Genomic DNA, 21381 nt, shown 5'->3' with positions numbered 1-21381 from the left:
TGGACACCACAAAAATCAAGATATCTGTGCCCTCTAGTGGAACTTCTTTTTCACCAACTGGGGACAAATGCAGCTGTTACAATGTGGTCCCTTTTTCTGGAAGCTGGAATTGTTAAACTATCAAATCAGATTTGAATACCATATAACACCCAGTCAAAAGAAAATCTAGGTCATTGTTTTCCTCCATGTTCATCTGAGACAGTTGCCCAGCAAGAACCAGCTCAGTTATCAGTGGCTAGACAGATACAAGCTAAGGCTAGATAGATACAAGAAAATTTCAGTATTATAGATTGCTCACACTTTGGTACGTGTACAAAAATGAAAGATTCTAGGAAATCTCACAGCTTGTATTTCTAGGAAAACGGATGCAGGATGAAGCCTTCTTCCATGTATTTAATTAGGTAAACCTGGCATCTAAAACCAAATCCAAAACCACACAGCTCCCACTAACCACTGTAAAAGAGGGAAAAAGAAACTGAAAAGATTATGTACTGTCGTTACAGTTAGGAAGGAGTAGGGCAAAAACTTATTCCTCCAGTCTACTTATCTCTCCATTTTTTTTTTCCTGTTTTTCCAGTGATAACCACCTCTGTGGATTTTAATACCTCAGAGACTTAACTCTCCAAAGCTTTTTAAAAAGGAAAAGATGTTACTACTGGATGTAAGAAGCTGTAAACAAATAAAATATTTCAACAAATAAAAATAGTAACAAGAACTGCAAAGGAAAGAAGACAGCCAAAAATTAGAAGTACTGAGCAGTGTCATTTGAATCAGCTTGGCTGGAAACATTTCCAAACAGAATGAAGTTAAATCTGAATCAGCTCTGGAGAATTGACTTGTACAGTATTTCTCCCTAACATCTGACAAGCATAATACATGGGCATTAACAAATTTTTTGGATAAGACAGAACTCAAAGTCTGACTGTTACAATTTGTCTCATAGAAAGGGCTTTGACTTTAATACTGTAGTTCAATTCAGGCAGCAGCAATGAGAAATTAAATCAGACAACCATTCAGAAGTCTTTTCTTCAAAGCAGCATAGTTTCTTGATTTAGTATAAAATGTCCTCAATGATTCTCAAAAATCACCCTAAGTGCCAATTCTTCTAAAGAACCTACTGAAAAACTAATTATTGTTCTTTCTAGCAAAGCTATACTTGCAAAGCATTTCCAGTCTGACATTTTAAAGTAATTTAGCACTATAATTTTCAGCATTATTGACCTTGATGCACAGGACAGCATGTCTGATAGGCCTTTTTTAGGTTAAGATATTTTAAGCAACAGGAAGGAACAAGAAAAAAGTAAGGCAAAATGCAGACACCTGCAACACATGAGATTTTTACAACCAAAAGATAAATATCCTGAGATGAAAAACACCTTTGGATTAATAGAAAATCAATTAGTCACATTTTATATACAATCTATTTCAAATGGCAATTGCCTGAAGTATTTGAATCCACTGTTCCTTTTGTTCCTTTTCATCAGTAGTCTATATTCAAAAAGGCACTATTATTCCCCTGCTAACACAAATATTCTTGTTCAATTTCGTTATAAGAATTTTCAAGACTTTCTTAGGGCACTCAGATGGCATTTAAGACTAAAAGTAATATAGAAAAAAATACAACAAAACTTACCACTTCTTCATCTGAAAGCTCTCGTCCTTGTATACTACTGTTTTCTCTCACAGCTTGTTGGTGTTTCTTCCCTTTAATGTGGCTAAAAAGGTATACTTCTGATGAAATCTGTAATCACAATGATTTAATAGTCATTTTTTTCCCCAATAATTCTGTAATCTATAAATAACAGTATTTTAAATATATGCTGATTTGTCATAAACATGTTCAGAATTTCAAGCACAGTACTTTATTCCTCAACCTAATTTACAAAAACATCTTTTATGCAGGACTTAAGAGTAAATTACATAATTATTTGCTAGTCAGCAGTATAATAAGAGATTTTAAAAATCTTGGCTTCTCATCTCATTTTCACTTCAATCTAACTTCATATATTGGACTTTCATTCTGAAATGCATGATCAGTGAATATACAAGACTCTGGTCTGCTGAATCTGAGTTTCTGTTCCAGCACTGCCTGAAGTGATCCCATGCAATCTTGTTTAATTCAGCAGTTAAAGAGAAAGAATGCTTAGTAGGATATAAGGGTTTATTCAATAATTCAAATCAGTAAAACCAGTTTGCAAGAAGAACAGATCTCCCTGCTTCCTACTCAGTGACTGTATGGCTTCCTCTTCTCCACCATTCCTGGGGCATACGGACCGGCAGACACAGAAGAGATACCCTGCTGAGACTGGAGGTCTGCCTGGCAAAATACTTGGCTTCCAACAGTGACCAAAAAATAAGATAGCTAAAGAAAAGTAAAAGAAGAGACAAAGCAAACACTGATTCTCCCCTTCAACACTTCTAAGCCTCCAACCAAACTCAGTTCAAGAACTTCTTGAGCTTGATGTGGTTTCTCTGTATCTAGTAACCTTTAGTGAATTTCAATCCAGTGAAACTTGTCCAATCATCCCCTGAACTCGGAACAAGGTGTTCACAGCTCAGCTACCTGCTATTTAAAGAAGCACATTCTTTACTTTGCTTTAAATCTAGCTTTTAACTACTTTAATTTGATGCTCCCAAATTACTACTTTTCTTAGCAGAGACAACTAATAACTGAGTACTGTCCACACTCTCCATGCTACCTACAACTCCACAGTTCTTTCAAATCTTCTCTAAACCACCTGACAGAAGAATCAAAAATACAGTGCACTTTACAAGAGCAGAGCAGAGACACAGTAGATGTGCAGTACTCTTATCTGTGAACGAGGCATAATCTGCAGCTTCAAGGCTTAGGTTGGCCTTCAATTCTGACAGTATTCCCCTCTATCCAACTTACCATTACATTGCATAACGAGCACTGTTTTTTTCGTTCATATGGTGTAAGTTTTGGTGCATAATCAGTATTAGCATGTCTTCCACTACTTAATTCAGCTGCTTTCTCTTTTCTTTGTTCAATTTGTTCCATGTGCCTTCTAATACTTTCATCATGCTGAATGGGAAATAATCAGAATAACAAAGAAAAAATACATTGAATTACAGCAAATGGAATTAAACTGTGCAAAGAAATATTGGGAATTACCAAATATTGTAGCTAGGATGAACTTCCCTTAAATTGAAACTACTTTTTGTTTCTGAAAGGCATTAAAAGTCACCACATCATAGACATTTTATCACTATGCTATGACTTAATAATCAATTAGCACTATTTTTGTTTAATAGGCGATTATCAATTGCAAACCCTTCTGTATATCTTTTTGTTAAACACCTCAGTTCTGGTTTTGTTCTTAATGAAACACTCCAGTTCAACTTTCAGTTCTACAAATATGTAACTTATATAGTGCTGTTTTCACTGACAGATATTAAATCATAAAGTACAAATTAAAATAAATTACTTGTTATTTTTCTGCAGTAGCAGACACAGTTCATTGGATTCTTTCAGAGGATTTTCATACCTAACCCTCACGAGAATGGAACAAGCTCTCAACTATTATTTAAAATCAGACGCTGGGGTATGAGCCTGTGTTTAATAACAAAACTGCATTTTACAGTACAAGTAAATGTAGCTACAGCGCTTCAGATTGGGATCGGATCAAAGAATAACACTGAAATGAAAAATTATTTGTATGTATACATAAGCCGTTCTAGAATAAAAATTTACATAATTTATCATTAATTGAAATTGTAATACACAGTTCCACCTCAGACCCTTAAAAATACAATTTATCATTTTAGAGTTCTTTACACCTCTTGAAAAGTAGTGGCTATCTCCTTAAAACTTCTGATACCTTGGTTCTCCACTGGCCAGCTAATTCAGCTGAACACATCAACTACAAGGGGCTTGATCCTTGTGCCTGTTTTATGAAATAACTGGAGTCTTTCATGAAACAAAAGGAAACAGCATGCTGCACTTGACAGCATCAACTTCAATACCTTTAGAAAGCACCTTGTGTGACTGTTTGGTGAACTGTTTTCACTAAACAGTGTGAGAGTTCTTACATATCGATTTTCCTCACTATTTAATTCAAAATAATTTTGACTTCTCTTGGAAAATACAGATTTATTTGTTCTCATGTTCAAAGCTTTGAAATTAATGAATTCCACAGAGCTCAGTTCTGTTCTTTCCAAACTACACGGTGTATGTTATACACCAAAGTCCTCCTCTTAATGTAAAAGTCTAAATAAAAATCTCTTGTAAAGTTTTATAATTCAGGACACTGCACAGTGCACTGTAACACCTTCATCAAATAAAACATACATACAGAAAATAATTGTGCAGAAATTTTATATTGTTGATCTGTTTTTCAACTAAAGAATCCTTTTATACCTTCAATTGAATCTTCTTCTGTAGTTCTTCCATGGCCTCTTGCTGAGCTGCAGTAAGAGCTGCCAACCTCTCTTCTCGATCTCTAATCAAAAGATAGTAAATATAGGGAAAATTTGTAATAATGTAAGGCATGCATAATATTGACTAATAATGAAATGGAGAACAAGCACCCCAAAAAATGAAGCTGAAGATGGGTCAGTAGAAAAGACAGACAAGAAAAAGCAACTTAGTTAAGAGAGAATAGAGATGCTTTAATTTTGATGATTTAAAGGCAGACATCTGAACATCCATAGCAGAACCTGGGTCGTACTTCAGTCCAAACCAGAGCAATGATAGTCAACATGATGCTACCAAATAGTGATGAATGTCATACCCTGCCACCATTAGTGTTCTTCAACCAATGGCTGTAGTCAGTGAACCGAAGGGGAGAAGTACAATGGGAAATGGAAATAAAACCATACAGCAGTGAGGGCAGTGCATTTTATAAAACTGATCAGTGGAAGTTTGAATATATAAACTTACACATAAAACTTTGACCAACATCAAATGATACAGTCACGAGTGATAAATTGAAGCCCTAGGATACTGCAATTCTAAATGTTCAAGATACCAAAAGACAGCAAAAGATCAGGCATTTATCTTACTGTTACCTTCTGTACCTAACTGCAGACCTGTTTTGCCCACTGAACCTGTCTGCCCTACATCCCTCTTCCAAACACAGCACAGCTGTTCTGCAAGTGCGTGTCAGTAGGAGCCTGTGAACCCTCTAAGCATCACCCAATTGAAGAGACTAAGATTTTTTTTTTCTGAGAGAAGAACAAGAGGTATAATTTGACCTGTTACTGTAACTATTAAGCAGAAACTTGCAGTTAACAGTTTCACCAAGAACAATTTACTAGTGATCAGTAAGCCAAGGGAGCTATTAAACCCTAAAGGAAGGAAGTCAGCTACTCATGCTGTTTGTACAAAAAGAATTGGGATAGGAGAGAAACTCCTAGAAGTCTGGCAGCTGGGAAGGGCCAAAAGATGTAACAAAAGCTTTGAGTAACACTGAGCAATGAAGAAGTCATTCAAAGCCATTAGCCATCTTTTTAAAAGGCATTCTAAAATTAAAGTAGTTTGAGTGACGAAACTAAAAAGGGTAACATAAAGAATATTATCCAAACCGCAGTGGTTTTTGTTTTGTGTGGATTTCTGTTTCTTTTTTTTAAAACAGAAAACTCATAGAAAAAACAAAGCCATTTCAGTAAAAGTAGAAGGCTCAGATAAAGTACCATTTTAAAACAAAAAGCCACAGAAAATATAAAAGCAGATAGGAAGGAAGACAGGCAAGGAAGCAAGTCTAACGATAAACACCACACACAACTGTTCTTTCAGAAAGTATAAGTGAACTCTTCCAATGACCATGGGCGTGGAGGGTGGGTGAGGAAGAGATGATGGATGAGAAGCATTAGGTAGTTTGTGTGCTATCTCCCCTGTGGTATATAAAGACAGACTGAACTACAGTCTTCATTTTTGTTTTAAAGAGCTTCTGACTCACACCATGAGCTGAAACAAAACACAACTAACACAGGACCCAGACCCAAAGCTTATTTTAGCTATTTCTTTCAGTATGCTTTTTTAAATATTTGTTTAATCCTACAAACTATGACAAATTAATGCCATTGCATACTCTGATTAATAACATTTGAAACAAAATTCTAAAGTTTCAATTTATAGAGCATCGACATTATTCCAGTACAAGCCCTTCCGAAAAGCACGCTTTTGACATGATTAGGTTTCATTATACAGTTTTATGATTTCTATTGACAAGAACAAAATTTTCCATATTATGGATTTCAACTCTCTGGAATATAAAATACTCTGAAATTACATCTAAAACCTTACTGGAATCAAGTTAGTGTACCATAAGGTCAGAGGGGCTTTTAAAGTCAGTTTTAAGTACACTATTCCTTTCATACAGATGCCTTAATCACCACCAGATGCACACAGTAAAGCTTACACTGAAGAAACTTTAAGCAGATATTCCAAAAATTACTCATTCCAGCAGTATTAAATCTTCAGGATAAGAGTCAAATTTTAGCAGCAGGAAAAAAACCCAACAAAACAAATCACCAAATGATACCCTGAGGTTCTACCAAAACATGCCAAAGTCCAAGACAGAAGCGATAGTACAGTCAGCTTCCTGTCAAGCTCATCTCTCCCTTAACTTCTAAAGCAGGTCATGTTGAATCCTCCTCTAACTCTACTACGTTAGAGAAACCTCAGAACTGTTATAAAGGAGATGCAACGACTCTGAGGCCATTCTGACATAACAGAATCACCAGATTGTAAGGCACCACACATACCTTCTTCCCTACGCTTTCCCAAAATTATAAAAAAAAAAAGAAAAAATCCCTCTTGTATAATCAGCATCTGGCAAAGCAAAACAAATGCAAGCACAGTACTGCAATATCAAGTACAAAGCATTTGAAAACTGCGTGCTATAGTACCAAATACAGAAGGAATTTGCTGAAACACAGTACTGACAGAAGGCAAATGGAAATTGTGGCTCTTCATATGTCATAATGAAACAAACCAGATGCAACAAAGTGGCAGATTTAGAATTGATTAAACAAAGAGACCAAAGACTTACATGCGTTGAGCCTTTAGAATTTCTAACCATAGAAGACCTCAAAAGACAAAGATGTCAATGGGACAATTATCTCACATTTGCTTACTTTGAGTTTCCTCAAATTTCAGGAAGATGTAGAAGTATTACACGTGCAATGTCTATCTTCCCAAAATAGCATATCCAAACCTCTCCTTGTTAGTCTTAATCTCCTTCAAGTGTCTATGAATGAGAATAAGATACTGAAGGATCCCTTCCAACTCACTCTATCTCATTGTGGCTTTGGCTCAATATATTGAGAAAAGGTCCATGAAGTCCTGGGCAAGGCCATAGATCCTACCCACAATTCATTAAACATCTAATTGAAAGTTGAATCTCTTTATGATGTCAAGCCAGAATTACTCGTGACTTTGGAAGATGAAAGAAGGTGATCAATATATTTCTGAATATTTTACTTGGAGAAAAAAAACCTCTTCATGACAACTTTGAAGAAAACAAGCTGTGACAAAAATGTTTAAAGAACCATTAGTGAACACTTCTTGTCATAGGAAAAATGTAACTTCTGTTTAGGTTTTATGGAATGCTTGTGGCAGTGGAACTGTAGGAAAGAGGGAATAATAGGAAGTGAATACAAATAGAATTTGGCAAATCAAACAATAAGCAGAAAGTTTTCCTGAATCAGACTTGAAAGTAAACCTTTCTCACACACCACAATGCCGCCCAACATTCATTTTCTCTGCACCTCATGCTTGGCTCAAAAGAAAGAGAAGAGCTCATATGAAAATCCCTTTATGAGCTTTTGATTATGGGCAAAACCATAAACCAAGTAGTTCACAGGCAGTAGAATTAATGAGGCCTGATTTCCCAGCTTTGTGCTTCACAAATGTTATCTCTGGTATCTACAAAAAGGTGAACTCAAATTGATGCCAGTAAGTCCAAAAGTTACCGGAGAGTGGAGGAAATGGGGAACACTGGGACATTAATCTTGCTTCCTTTGAAAACTAAGCTAAAATATGGAAAAGGCAAATTATTAAAAGGTCTTGTTAGCAATAAAACTAAGATGAATATAATAAAATACAGCCTTGCATGTTATATTGTGCATGTATCTAAGGAATACAAAAATCTATTACAGAATTTATGATTACTCACCTGATTTTTTTCTTTCAAACCATTCATCAAGAATATTTATTAATGTTACTTTTTAAAATACTAAGCCTGAAGAGCTAAGAAAGTACTGTTGTTCTAGAGAAGCTGCAGTCTGCTGGAAGGGATAACAGTGAAGGGCAGGGAACTAATGAAACTGTTGCAAAGTTACCTGGCCCTCTCCCGTGCTGCATCTTCCCGTGCTTTCTCTTTCTCTTGCCTCTGCTGTTCAATCCGTGCTTCTTGTTCTTTCCTCTTCATCAGCAGCTCCTCAACTCGTGCTTGCCGTTCTGCTTCTAGGGCTCTTTTGCGCTCCTAGTCATAGAAAAGTAAATTCTAATTTTTCTTTTAGGAAAAAACAGAAAGGAATTAACAGAAACTGTATTTTAACATGTTCACAGAATTTTATCTTATTTTCATGATGGAGTAAGAACTGTGTTGTTATTAGATAAAGGAATAATATGCAAATATGAGTATATTCAGAAGCTTGAACATACATTGAAAGTTGTATGAACTAAGCTACACATTACTTGGCCATACATTTTGCTCATCTTGAAAAAGACTATCCACTATAAAAGCTTATAAATATAGTTCGTTAATGAGAGTATTTGAAAACGTTTTAAATATCCTACAGGATACAGGTAATGTAGAAATAACATATGTTCCCTTGGAATGCTAATATTTAAATTATGATGTTGAAACTATCTGAATGATATTATAAAACAAAATGGATTTTGACAATTTTTTGCTATCACTGGATTTTTTTCTTTTTTCTAAACTTTTTACTTTTTTCTGACTAATTAAGAAACCACATGTGTTATTGTAAACCTTTCTGACAGAATGGCTATATTTCTATCAGCAACAAATGCAAAAATAAAGCATATTTGAAACCTCATATTCAAATAAGACATTTATGAGTAGACATTAAGTTGTTGCATTTTACTAAGAGGAAATGAGATGATCTGGTTTAGCTGAAAGTCTGGGGAGAACTGGATTTTTAATGTGTTCCTTAAAACCTTATCTTACTGAAATAATAGTCTGTTTTGTATGACAATAAATGAAAAATAGGTATTTAAATTTTTAAAAGTTTTTAAAATCTACTCCTTGCCACAAACTTCAGCACTGTAAGCACACATCGCTATACTAGCAATGAAATTTCATTAGCACAAACCAAAACTTGCTGGAATGATGAACAGTTTTAGATGGTTAGATGAGAGCCCTGCATTCTTAAATATTGGCTTTACAAAAATTTAGACATATTAAAACCAGAAAACATTAATCTTTATTCAAGAAACAAAGAACTACAGAAATAAGGGTATGTTTTTTATTTCATGCACAGCATTTTATATTAATGAATATGACATTAACTGCACTGTCTTCATCTCCACAGGCAATATAGCTTGGTAATGGATAATCAAAACTGTGGCTTTCACGGTAACAATATTCTCCCCTGCATAAAGTTCCAGTAACAGCACTGCATGCATACGTTAATTTCCTTCTTAACAAAATAAATAAGACAAGATATGGCATATTTTACTACAACTGTACTATTAAATCAACAAGAATGCAAACTGTTTTACAGAATACACTCAGTGCATCATAAGAACAAATACTAGTTCTGCTGGACACTCCTTATAAAGACCACTAAGGTTGCATTTGAAAATGTACCAGTATAGCTTGCACACTTTTAATTAGGTACCAGTGTTACTAAATGGAAATGCAAGTAAAAGCTAAAAAACCCTCTTTAGTAGATCCTGTAATTAAGAAGTTAAAATAAGCTCGATGGAAGGAAGGGTTTAAAGGTGAATCTGCAGAATTTGGTGTCAGGAAGAAGCATGTAGATTTTATTTAATGGATATGAGGAATACTTGGGGTTGACAACGACATTGTTGAGGTAGATAAAGAGAAGCAGCCTAGATTCCACAGATACTAAAATTTTATACCATTTTTACAATCCTTGTGATTTTAAATGATGCCATTCCATGCATAGTAAAAGTCCATCACTGTTACAGTAAACATAAAGCAGTTATGTTTAGAAGTGTTGTATTCTTCCAGTGTTTGAGGAGTTTTTGCATAAAGTTAAATTCATACTTATAGGCCAGAACTCTCATGATTCATTTCAGTTCACTGAAGTGAAATGATTTGTTCGTAGTTACACTAACTGCTAAAAAGTTATTATACTGGAGTGGGTCCAGTTCCACAACAGTGCAGAAAAAACTCCCATGTGAGAGAAATATACGTTGTTTTATAGAGGACAGCAGGGAAAGCTACAGCATAACTCAAAATATAGGGCTTTGCTCAACTGTTAAGCAACCGGTGCATGGAAAAAGCAAAGCAGGAAGCATCAGCTTGAACCTTAGTCTGGCAGAACAGAGAACAGCGTCATCATAATTTCCCATTTTTTAAAAGGAAAAAAAGGAAGCCCAGGGAACTACAGGCCAGTCAATCTCACCTCTGTGCTTGGCAAGTTCATGGAATGGACCCTGCTGTAAACTGTGCTAGGGCACATGGGAAATAAGGAGGTGACTGGTGAACACCCAGCATGATTTCACTAGGGGCAAAGCATGCTGGACGAATTTGGTGGCCCTCTACGACAGGGTTACAGCATTGGTAGATAATGGAAGAGCAACTGATGTCATCTACCTGGACTTGTACAAAGCATCTGATACTGTCCCACACGCCATCCTTGTCTCTAAACTGTAGAGACATGGATTTGATCAATGCAGCACTCGGTGGGTAAGGAATTGGCTGGATGGTCGCACTCAAGAGAGTTGTGGTCAACAGCTCGATGTCCAAGTGAAGAGCAGTGACGAGTGGTGTCCTCAGGGGTCGGGGTTGGGACTGGCGCTGTTTAACATCTTTGTTGGTGACATGGACAGTGGGATCGAGTGCAGCCTCAGCAAGTTCAACAACGACACCGAGCTGTGTGGTGCGGTCACACGCTGGAGGGAAGGGATCCATCCAGAGGGACCTGGACAGGCTGGGGAGGTGGGACGTGCAAACCTCATGGAGTTCAGCAAGGCCAAGGGCAAGGTCCTGCCCGTGGGTCGGGGCAATCCCAAGAACAAATCCAGGCTGGGCCATGAGTGGATTGAGAGCAGCCCCAAGGAGAAGGACTTGGGGAGGATTTGTGGATGGAAAACTGACTGCGAGCCAGCAACGTGCGCTCACAGCCCGGAAAGCCAACGGTACCCTGGGCTGCATCCAGAGAAGTGTGGCCAGCAGGTATGGGGAGGGGATTCTCCTCCTCTACTCCACTCTCGTGAGATCCCCCCTGCAGTGCTGGGTCCAGCTCTGGGGCCCCCAATATAAGAAGGACATGGACCTGCTCAAGCAGATCCAGAGGAGGCCACGAAGATGATCAGGGGCTGGAGCTTCTCCCCTCCCTTATGGGGACAGGCTGAGAGAGTTGGGGTTGTCCAGCCTGGAGAAGTAAAGGGGGCCTACAGGAAAGATGGGGAGGGACTCTTTACAAGGGTATGGAGTGGTAGGACAAGGGGTAATGGCTTTAAACTGAAAGAGGGTAGATTTGAGCAACCTGGTCTAGGGGAAAGTGTCCCTGCCCATGGCAGGGTGTTGGAACTAGATAATCTTTAAGGTCTCTTCCAACCCAAACCATTCTATGATTCTATGATAAGTGGGATTTAGTACTGAAAGCCTGTCTGCACCATTTGTTCCAGTTCAACTACCAGTTTAAGAATGGCACAATGGCTGCACAACCCTGAAAAAATATTAGAGACAAAAAAGAGTCAAAAACACCCAAAATCACAGAAAAGGCCTCCAGGAAAGCTGCATTCGAGAATAAGGGAGTACAAGTAACTATAAAAAACAGCATCACTGAGATCAGGTTTTTCATAAACAATCTGGAAGGGTACTTTCCACTGATAATGCAATCAATCCTTGGAAATCCAGAAACTTTTAATAATACATTCCCTCAAAAATAGTTTTATCCAGCACTTTTGAAGTACCTTCTGTCTCAGAAATGGCTTCTGAGCCACTCAAGTGAGTAACATGCCCTATTTTTTAAGGGGATAGAATCAGCTGCTAATGCTAAGTACTAAGGACTGGCAGAAGCTGGATTCACAGGTGATCTACAGTTGTGGTGATCTGAGGTATATATAGAGAGCGAGGTGGAGTTTACATAAGAAAACATGTTTTAGATTCTAACATAGAGAACAGTGCCAAAAAAGTGGATATGTGAGGCTGGGAAAACTTGGTATTGGAATGCTATATTAAAAAAAACAACAACAACAAAACCCCCAACAACAAAAAAACCCCACCAGGATTCCAGGAACACAAACACACTTGCATTGCAGTTTTCACTGATCCTGTAAAAAAGTATTGTAATTATGACAGTAGGCATATGATAAGGAATATTTTTCTGTTTCATCTCACACAGTTTTAAATGTTACCAAAACATAAGGTTTTTCTTAAAATGGAGTAATAAATATTTTTTTAAAATTGCTCAAGGACAGGCATGAATCATCTACCCAGCATCTATAACTTCTGCTATAGCGGCTCTAAGACTTACCCTTCTCCCTCTTACTGCTGAAACATTACAAAATAGAAACATTAGAGTATACTTTTCAAAAGTTGAACAAAGAAGTTAAGATAGAAAGCAACAGACTGCATAGCCAAAATGAAAAACCAATATATATTTCATTGTCCCCCTGCAACTCTAGATATATTAATACCTGAACTGCTTCATCACGTGCTTGCTTTTCTTCTTGTCTTCGTTGACGCTCTTCTTGTAATTCATTTAAGCGTTGTTCATATTCTTTCAGTTTATTCAACACATCATGACGTTTGTTCTGAGCTTCTAAGGTGTTTATAAATGCAATTTCATTTACCTGCAAATAATCAGAAAGTGTAAAAGATCTGGTAAGTTGAAGTAAGTTTCATTCTTCAGGGATTCCGTCCATTTGATAATTAAAATGGTGGGACATTTCTCCAGAATGGGTTGGGGTTGAAAAACTACCAAGTCGAGAATAAGGCTTTGGGTTTTTGTTGGGGATGTTTGTTTTGATTTGGTGGTTTTGTTTTTTTAAAACTGGATAGCCCATAGATTATAAAAAAGAGAAATTGAATTGTATCAGAAAAACAGGAAACTTTGGGTAATTACCAGGAAAACCTTCCCAGTCTTCTCAGCCATGAGATTTCATTAGTCTATTATCTCATTCACAGAATGTGGAATGCTAAGACCCAGCTGGATAAATCAATAAAGTATGTGCCATCCAACAGGTCTTTTGATCTAACTTAAAATATATGGGTACTTACTGAAAAAAAAGTGAAACTATACATACTATGAATAAGAAAAAAACAAACAAGCTCATTGTCTTGATATTTCTTATCAGTATAGCCTATTTCACAAACATATATTTTTCAACCACAGAACAGTGCAATACACAAGAATAAAAAAGAAAATAATATGAAAAGGCTAACTTAAAAGTACTTCAATGTGTCTACTAAAAATATCAAAGAATATGCTTTTCTACTACTTAGGTTCATGAAGGTAAATCAATATTTTGTCCTTGTTACCAGGTTGCTGAGCAAAATTTTTGTCAATTTTAGGCTTTTAAATGCAAATGCTTTAGAAACTTACATGGATGGGGAAAATCAAACTGTTATTTAACTTTGATTTAATAAAATAAAAATTTTAGATCCAAAGTTATTGAGGAAAATGATAGAAGTTTATCAGCTATAAACCATACTCAAAACTACGATTGAGTACAGCAGAATTTCTATTTCAAAGTTCATGCTCTTGTCTGAATCCACAAAAGAAATTACTGAAGAGGAGATACAGGGACAGACAACAAATCACATAAAGGGTGGTAGGACAACATTTGGTTTTTTGTTTACTGACTTGAATCCATTTACAGAACGGATTTCACAGTTCAGTAAACAAGTAATCACTGGGAATTTAGATTACCAATTGGGCAGCAGTTACCAAGGTCTTCAGCTATACTACTCATCAGCCATTTCTCTAAAGCCTTCTGGCCTAATTAAGCTTTATTTCCAGAACACAAGAACCTCAAGAGGCAGCAGATCTTACACATTTAAAAACACACAATACTTGAAACATCTGCTTAGCTGGGGAATTATGGCAAGTGTGATTTAGTTAATATGATTACAGAAGTCACACCAGTGTAATGAAATAATAATGAAGGTATGGTATGTTAGACTGAATTAGGGAATCTGGAAATCATTTTAATACAAGAGACAGGAACAGCGACTAAGTGAAAAAAGCTAAATCCATTTTGCTGTGCTTATCTCAAATAGTATGGATGAACAGCTGCATCAATCACAGCTAGAATACATACTCATTATATAATGTAACATTTTAGTTTGAAGGAGATGCATGTATCTTTACTTGGGAAAAGCAGTCTTTAAAATAAAATATTTCATTTATATTGTGCTGGTTTTGGCTGGGATAGAGTTAATTTTCTTCACAGTAGCTAGTACAGGGCTATGTTTTGGATTTGTGCTGGAAACAGTGTTGATAACACGGGGATGTTTTAGTTACTGCTGAGCAGGGCTTACACAGAGTCAAGGCCTTTTCAGCTTCTCACCCCACCCCACCAGCGAGGAGCTGGGAGGGGACAGAGCCGGGACAGCTGACCCCACCTGACCCAAGGGATGTCCCAGACCATATGGTGTCACGCTCAGCAATAAAACTAGGGGGGAGGTTGGCAGGGGTGGCCCCTGCTCAGTGACTGGCTGGGCATCAGTCAGTTGGTAGTGAGCAATTGGTTTCATTTGTATCACTTGTCTTTCTTGGATTTCATTTATCTCTGTTGTTTTCCTTCTCCTTGTTTTTTTTTTTTCTTTTTTTTAGATTTATTTATTTCCATTAGTAAACTGGCTTTATCTCAACACATGAGTTTTCTCATTTTTACAATTCCAATTCTCTCCTCCATCCCACCAGGGCAGCAGTGGGAGTGAGCGAGAGGCTGTGTGGTGCTTAGTTGCACCTAAGGGTTAAACCACAGCAATGTTTATCCAAGCAATATGAAAAAGGTAAACCAAAAAGCATTCATCTAGTGCTTGTCTTATGAAATTACGTATTAAAGTCAGAAGAGCACTTAACAAAATATTATTTTAGAATAATTGCCATGTGCTAACTGTAAGTTTCTATTTAATTCCAACCGTTTAACAATATTAGTGGTACACAACACAGCAACAGAACTATTGTTTAAGGACACAGAATGCTGGATCTAGAATGGATATTAAACAAAGGAGAAGAGCAATGAGCTCTCCCCATTTCTCAGTCTACACGCTGGAAAGCAGAGAATTGATAATCAGATCTTCTACTCCTTCCAGGAGGACTAGTTATCACTGAAAATGCTTCCACACTCTCTGTGAGGAACAAAAGCAGCAAGACGACTATTAACTCTTTATTTCAACCCATCTTTTCTTCCAGTCCAACCCACCACGATGTCAAATAACAGCTAATTAATTTTAAATTCATATTAGAGAAAAATTGTCTGGTTCAGAGATTGGCATTTATCCGCTTCACAGTACACACGTGTTCATATCTAACTTCCACCATCCTTCACAACCTACTCATGAGCACTCTGAGATACAAAACATATACAAGTGTAACTATTAAATAGTTTCCTTTTAAAACAAAATAACTTACCTTAGCTTCTTCCTCTTGTGCTTTTTTCACAATTGCTTGTAGCTGCACTTCACGTTTAAATTCTGCATGAAGTAATTTTTCCTCCATCATCCTGCGTCTTTGATCTAATAATTCTTCTTTCCATTTCCGTACGTCTTTTTCCTGTATATAATGAGTAAATTCATTACTAATACAGTAACAGAAAACAGGGCATGAATATTCCTCAGAATTTTCTAATATTTGAAGCTTTTTTTACATTAATAAAACAATCTGAGGCCCTACACAAAGCCTGCATTAAGTTTAACCCAAAGTGCACTGATTTGCTAACTGCTTCAGTTTGGCAAGCTTTAACATTTATGTTGGATACATGCAAAACATTACTACTTTTATCATGCCTTCCCTGAATCTGAGTCAATATAGTATGTCAATTACACTCTCACAGAAGTTCATGATTTGAAATAATTCTTCCTTTCATATCTGTGATGCACAAGTTATCTGTGAAAACTATGTGAACTCAAATTCAGAGCAAAATTTCATTTCACTGCTAATTTTAATCTCTAACGTTTCTAGACTACGTGGAAAAAAAAGCTTTTCTGAAAGGCAGCAGACAGGTTCCTTTGTATTACAGAAAGCTTACCCTCTCCATTAATTTTTGAAGCTTCAGTGTCTTTTCTTCACGTAACTTTTCTCTCAGCTGTTGAGCTTTCATTTGTTTCTCTTCATGTTTCTTCTTGGATTCTGCTATCGTTCTTTTAATAAAAAACAAAACAGAGCAAAAGCAAGTGAGACAGCATTAACTGACAGCGTTGCAAACATTTCTATCTCATTTTCAGTAAAAGAAAACAAACAGGCCACTGGAGGTCAATTATTTCCCCTAAATGTAAAAATTGTTCTTCTAGTCTTCAAGCCTAGTTCATGATGAAAATAATATACTGATTTCTATAACACTTTCCACCCACAGACTTAAACAAAGTAGAATTATGAACAGTTTCATGTGGCCATGAGTTTGGTTGCTCGTTTTCACCGGCCAATCAAGACAGGTAACAACTCTAAAACCTTTTGCGTGATGGTGATGACAGTTTCTCATGCATGTGTATTCCATGTCCAGGTGGACGTGCAGGCTCTTCTTCCACTCTGTCTCCCCAAGAATTACTCTGGCGCCATGATTCACGAGCTGTACATAAAGAAAACAAAGCCTTAGATAGTTTAAACACACTTTTCTGGAAGAAGTGCAATTAATGAGGCTTAGTTCCTCTTGACATTCTCTCTCAAATGGGTTCTCTAGCACCTAGGTCAGGTGCAAACACAGACTGAAGAATCTCTAATCCCCATGCATTTTCAATGATTTTTACTACACTTCTATCCAAATGTTAAGATAAAACTGGGTAACAAATTTTGAAATTCTAATAGAGTGATGGGGGAAGAGAGCTGTAGAACAAAGCCACACAGATAGTTTGAGGACATAAGTCCATCCTTCCTAAGGAAATAACAAAAAAAACCCCCAACATAACTTGGAATAATATTTAGATGTCAGGGGGATCTTCTGAAACCTTAACTAGTCATGAGTAAAATGGGCATTTTTCTAAATTTTGCTGTCACTTCAATGTAAGCACAATAATATATGAAAATTTACCTTCATAATCTGCCAGAACATCATTCCAGTCCATAGACATACCGCAGAAAGATATGCTTCCATTGCCCATGCTAGCCTGAAATTTAATATGACAGTAAAATCATAAACCTTAATGCACAGGTGTACACACATACTAAACAGTGCCAACTCAGCAACTTTCAGCAATGTTTCCAAACTGAACTAGCCACCTCAAAGACAGATGCTGTTCCTGCTGTTTCTGACAGTAGAAATGCAGGCTTCTGTTTCACCTAGAGTAGCTCCTCTGTGGTAGTGACAAAAATAACAAGTCCCAGCTCTCCCAGTTTCGCACACAGAAATAGGCAGCGGCACAATGACTGCAACATCAGAGGACTTTGTACCAGTCAGCAGCACTGTGCTGCTGAGTTTAGTAAGACTAAATATACCTTAGACAGTATGGTGTAATTATTACATGACACTATTTACTTTATTCACATGTAGAACAGGTTGCATTAATGCAAAACCAAACACTAACAAAATCTATATTCATATTGCACTGTCATCAAAGACAGTCTGAAGTTGGGTACTTTAAAATAAACTGAACACTCACAGAAAAATCGCTATCATTGTCAGTCTCAATATTAATATCATTGTTTTCCTCTGCTTCAATCTCTCTAGTTAATTGCTCTTCTTCTGCAATAGCACTAGCAATGGCTTCTTCATTTGCCTTTTCCAGGCGATCAGCTAACTCTTCTTTCTTAGCAAGGACTTCTGCCATAGACTGTAGGAAACATGAAATGAGAAAAAAAAACCCAAAATCAGCAGCAGGCACAAAAAAGTGGTTTTCATATAGTTAATATGAATTATATGACATTTTGTTCAACTTCCAATTACTTGTCATTCCTTTACTGCTATATTTTGTGATGGTAACTGAAATATAAACTCTACTAAAACTGTCAGTAACTATTAACTCATTTAATAGTTACATGAAACACTTAGGAAATTAATTACCATCCACAATTCCAAAACATATTATATGAACACTGTCATTAAAAGCAGCAAAGACAGTTGTTCTCTAATTATTCTTTTAAATACCTAGCCTTAGGGACTAAGCAATGCATACTCGGAAACATTAGTGGCATGCCCTGCTATTGTCTCCAGAAAAGGAATCATGCTCCAAAGTATTATTTAAAGATGAAAATGGATCTGCAGATGAACTGTTATCTGGAACTTTACCGTAGTTAATACAACAGAAACTCAGGCTATACTTGTTCTTCAACATGAATGACAAGACAGTTAGGCTAGAATGTAAACCTGAATATGCTGACTGTCTTCTTGTTCTCTAATCTCCAATGTTAACTGGCTCATTTCCACTCGGCTACCAAACAATACACAAACTGGTGTTCAAAACAATCTAATCAGGAGTAGTGAAATGCTCACAAGAGACACAGATCCCACCAAAGTGTCAGCATCCTGAACTGTTAATAACTGAGAATCTGAAACATTGTTAGTGGATGAGATGCTAGATATAAGCTCTAAAAACAAACAGATACTTGACTTGGAAACTACCTAGCAGGAGTCCAGTTTGTAAAAGATGTTAAAGGGAAAGTGATTTACAGGAAAACTTCTGCAAATCAGAATTTTAATCTAGTTTCTGAAAAAAACCAAAACAAAGCATAACCTGAAAGTATAACCTGGGTTTTACACAGCATTACTGCAATTCTCCACTCACAGAATCCAGTAAAGCAGACACACCTTGAAACCTGCAGAATTCTACAGACAAGAAAGGACATTCTTTTTGGGAAGCCACATAAAAACTGAATACTGACTTCACATTTGTTGCTTAAGAATGGCAGTCATCCAAATTGCTAGTTGTATAGTAAGACCCAAGAGAGCAGTTCAGCTAGTCTTAAAAGACAGAAGTCTACATTTGTTTCTAACAGAATTTTGATAGCCCATGTGTTTCCAGTTTGAATAATTAGCAAAACTGGAGTAAGAATTTAAGTCTGACTTAAAATGATTGATAGTGGAAGGAAATGAAAAATTATGGCAAACATATAAGTAATATATAAAAAGTAGTAAGAGCACAGATCTCTTTATTCCAAATAACGCATTTATATCTTTCTAGTTTAAGTTCAGAAACTTTACTGGAATTAAATCCTATCTTGAAAAGTATCGGTGTAATAAGTTCTTTTTTCTACAGTAAGTACCTTACAGACTTTTCCACAATTTCTACAGCAGGTTAACAAACACTATGTAAGACAGAATGAGAAAATTAAGGCTTATATTTATTATTTACTCAGAAATCTTATAAGATTTCTTACCAATCTGGCAGCACTCACATTTGAAATATCCGAGGGATCCATTTCAGTTTCAGTTTTAGCTTCTTCTGTTTGATGCCGATTTATAGTATCAGTGATCAGGGAGGAAGCTTCATTAATCTGCAGAGTTTTTGAAGCACAGTCAGTATTTGTGAGAACTGGAGACATCTTAGAAACTGTTTGTAAGGAATCTTCTTGCATCAGTGCGCCAGTGCTCCCATTGTCTTCTGAGGCATGTGCTGTGAACTAACAAGAGGCATTTGAAAAAATTAACGAAATTTTGTAACATACTGATTTTTAAAGTCACCAGGGTCAAAAGGATTTTAACAAAGTACTTGGCAACCTTACAGTGAGTGATGTAAACAACTCCATGTATATTTCAGTTGCTCATAACCTTGCAAAAGTGGGATCTTTCTACTAGAAATCTTCTATGTATGAGATGTGCTTAATGCTGAGTTTTTGGAAAACATGGGAAACCTGTCCACAGCATTGTAAAATATATGGCTCATCTCACAGTTTTTAACTTGCCTATTTGGGCAAACATCTTAATGCGTTTCCATAAATGTAACTGAAATAGCCATTATTTTTAAATCATTTTCCAGTCTGGTTAGTGAAGAAAAGCTCAAGACAACGCTACCTTTAGAAAATGCTCTAAAGAAAAAGTTGCAAGATTTAAGGTTAGAAAATGGTTCAAAACTGTACTGACCTGAGTCTTTTCAGTAAGAGGACCTTCAGATTGATGTGAAGGATCTTTCTGTACAAGCTCTGTGCTTTTGGATGCACCACTGTCAGTGACCAAACTCCCATGCTTATTCTCTGATGGTGGTGAAATGACATTTTCTTTGTCACTGTCACCTTTGGACTTCAGTGATTCTGCAGCTACAGGAGTTTTTGTTGCCAAAGCTGTGGATCGAGATCGAACGGGCCTTCCACGCTGAACTGTTTCCCAGCCCTCTGCATCCTTTCGATCTACATATAAATAAAACACCCCATTCTAAGAAAGGGAGACTTATAAATAGAAGTATTATAAACAACTATTTTGTTACAGTATTACACAAGTTGTGTGATGAAAACGTTCTCTTTAAAAATCAATACCGAAAAAAAATCTATGAAATATTCTTTAGCAAAGCTTTTTACTTCAAGGAGTGCTATCAGTTTCACAAACCCTGAACAACTCTATTCACAGGACCAGTTCCATTATGTCAAGAAGCTAAGCTACTCATAATAAAATCATGTAAAAAATGGCAACACATACTTAAGCTTTTCATGCCTATGTTGCCATTTCATGAGATGGTAAAGCACAACAAAGCAACCACACTCTTGTTGCTCTTTGTAGCAACAGTAACATTAGAGGTCTTTTGAGAAAGTGTAAATCTCTGTAAGTACAGACGTAATTGCTCGTCTTAGTGTGGAAAGTATTGTCCCAGAAGTGGCTTACTATTCTTCCAGAAATGTTTTCTTTACTTTTCCCATTTTGGAAAATTTCTTTTCCTGGATTCCAGGAAATAGCAAAATATTGCTACAGTGGGATTGCAAATTGAAAGAGAAAATAGAACAGTAGTTTTGTTCAATTTACTTTGATGACTAAATAGCTGTTAAATATGACTTGTTGATCAATATTTCTGATATCTAATCTTGGTACCTACCTGAAAAGCCTTCAAAGTTACATTTATCTGCCTAAAGTATCAGGTCTTAAGTTTGATTAGATTTCTAGAA

The 21381-nt window shown here is 36.5% G+C and overlaps 1 protein-coding gene across 3 annotated transcripts in view; it reads right to left on the bottom strand.

The window, feature by feature from the left end:
- SCAPER (S-phase cyclin A associated protein in the ER) overlaps positions 1–21381 on the bottom strand; it is a 167827-nt gene that overhangs the window by 102476 nt on the left and 43970 nt on the right. For 2 of the 3 annotated variants that reach the window (XM_074837481.1, XM_074837483.1), the window contains exons 9-20: positions 20372–20634; positions 19687–19911; positions 17955–18125; positions 17387–17462; positions 16810–16927; positions 16391–16502; positions 15775–15915; positions 12830–12985; positions 8308–8450; positions 4382–4463; positions 2894–3046; positions 1634–1741 (exon numbers count right to left, since the gene is read on the bottom strand). In XM_074837481.1, the coding sequence (XP_074693582.1) occupies positions 1634–1741; positions 2894–3046; positions 4382–4463; positions 8308–8450; positions 12830–12985; positions 15775–15915; positions 16391–16502; positions 16810–16927; positions 17387–17462; positions 17955–18125; positions 19687–19911; positions 20372–20634 (1748 nt within the window). The remainder of the gene's footprint in view (positions 1–1633; positions 1742–2893; positions 3047–4381; positions 4464–8307; positions 8451–12829; positions 12986–15774; positions 15916–16390; positions 16503–16809; positions 16928–17386; positions 17463–17954; positions 18126–19686; positions 19912–20371; positions 20635–21381) is intronic. The other variant, XM_074837482.1, reaches the window with a different exon arrangement.

The sequence above is a fragment of the Strix aluco genome, chromosome 12, assembly GCF_031877795.1.
Source record: "Strix aluco isolate bStrAlu1 chromosome 12, bStrAlu1.hap1, whole genome shotgun sequence".
NCBI lineage: Eukaryota > Metazoa > Chordata > Aves > Strigiformes > Strigidae > Strix > Strix aluco.
This window is presented reverse-complemented; position numbering and strand designations above follow the sequence as displayed.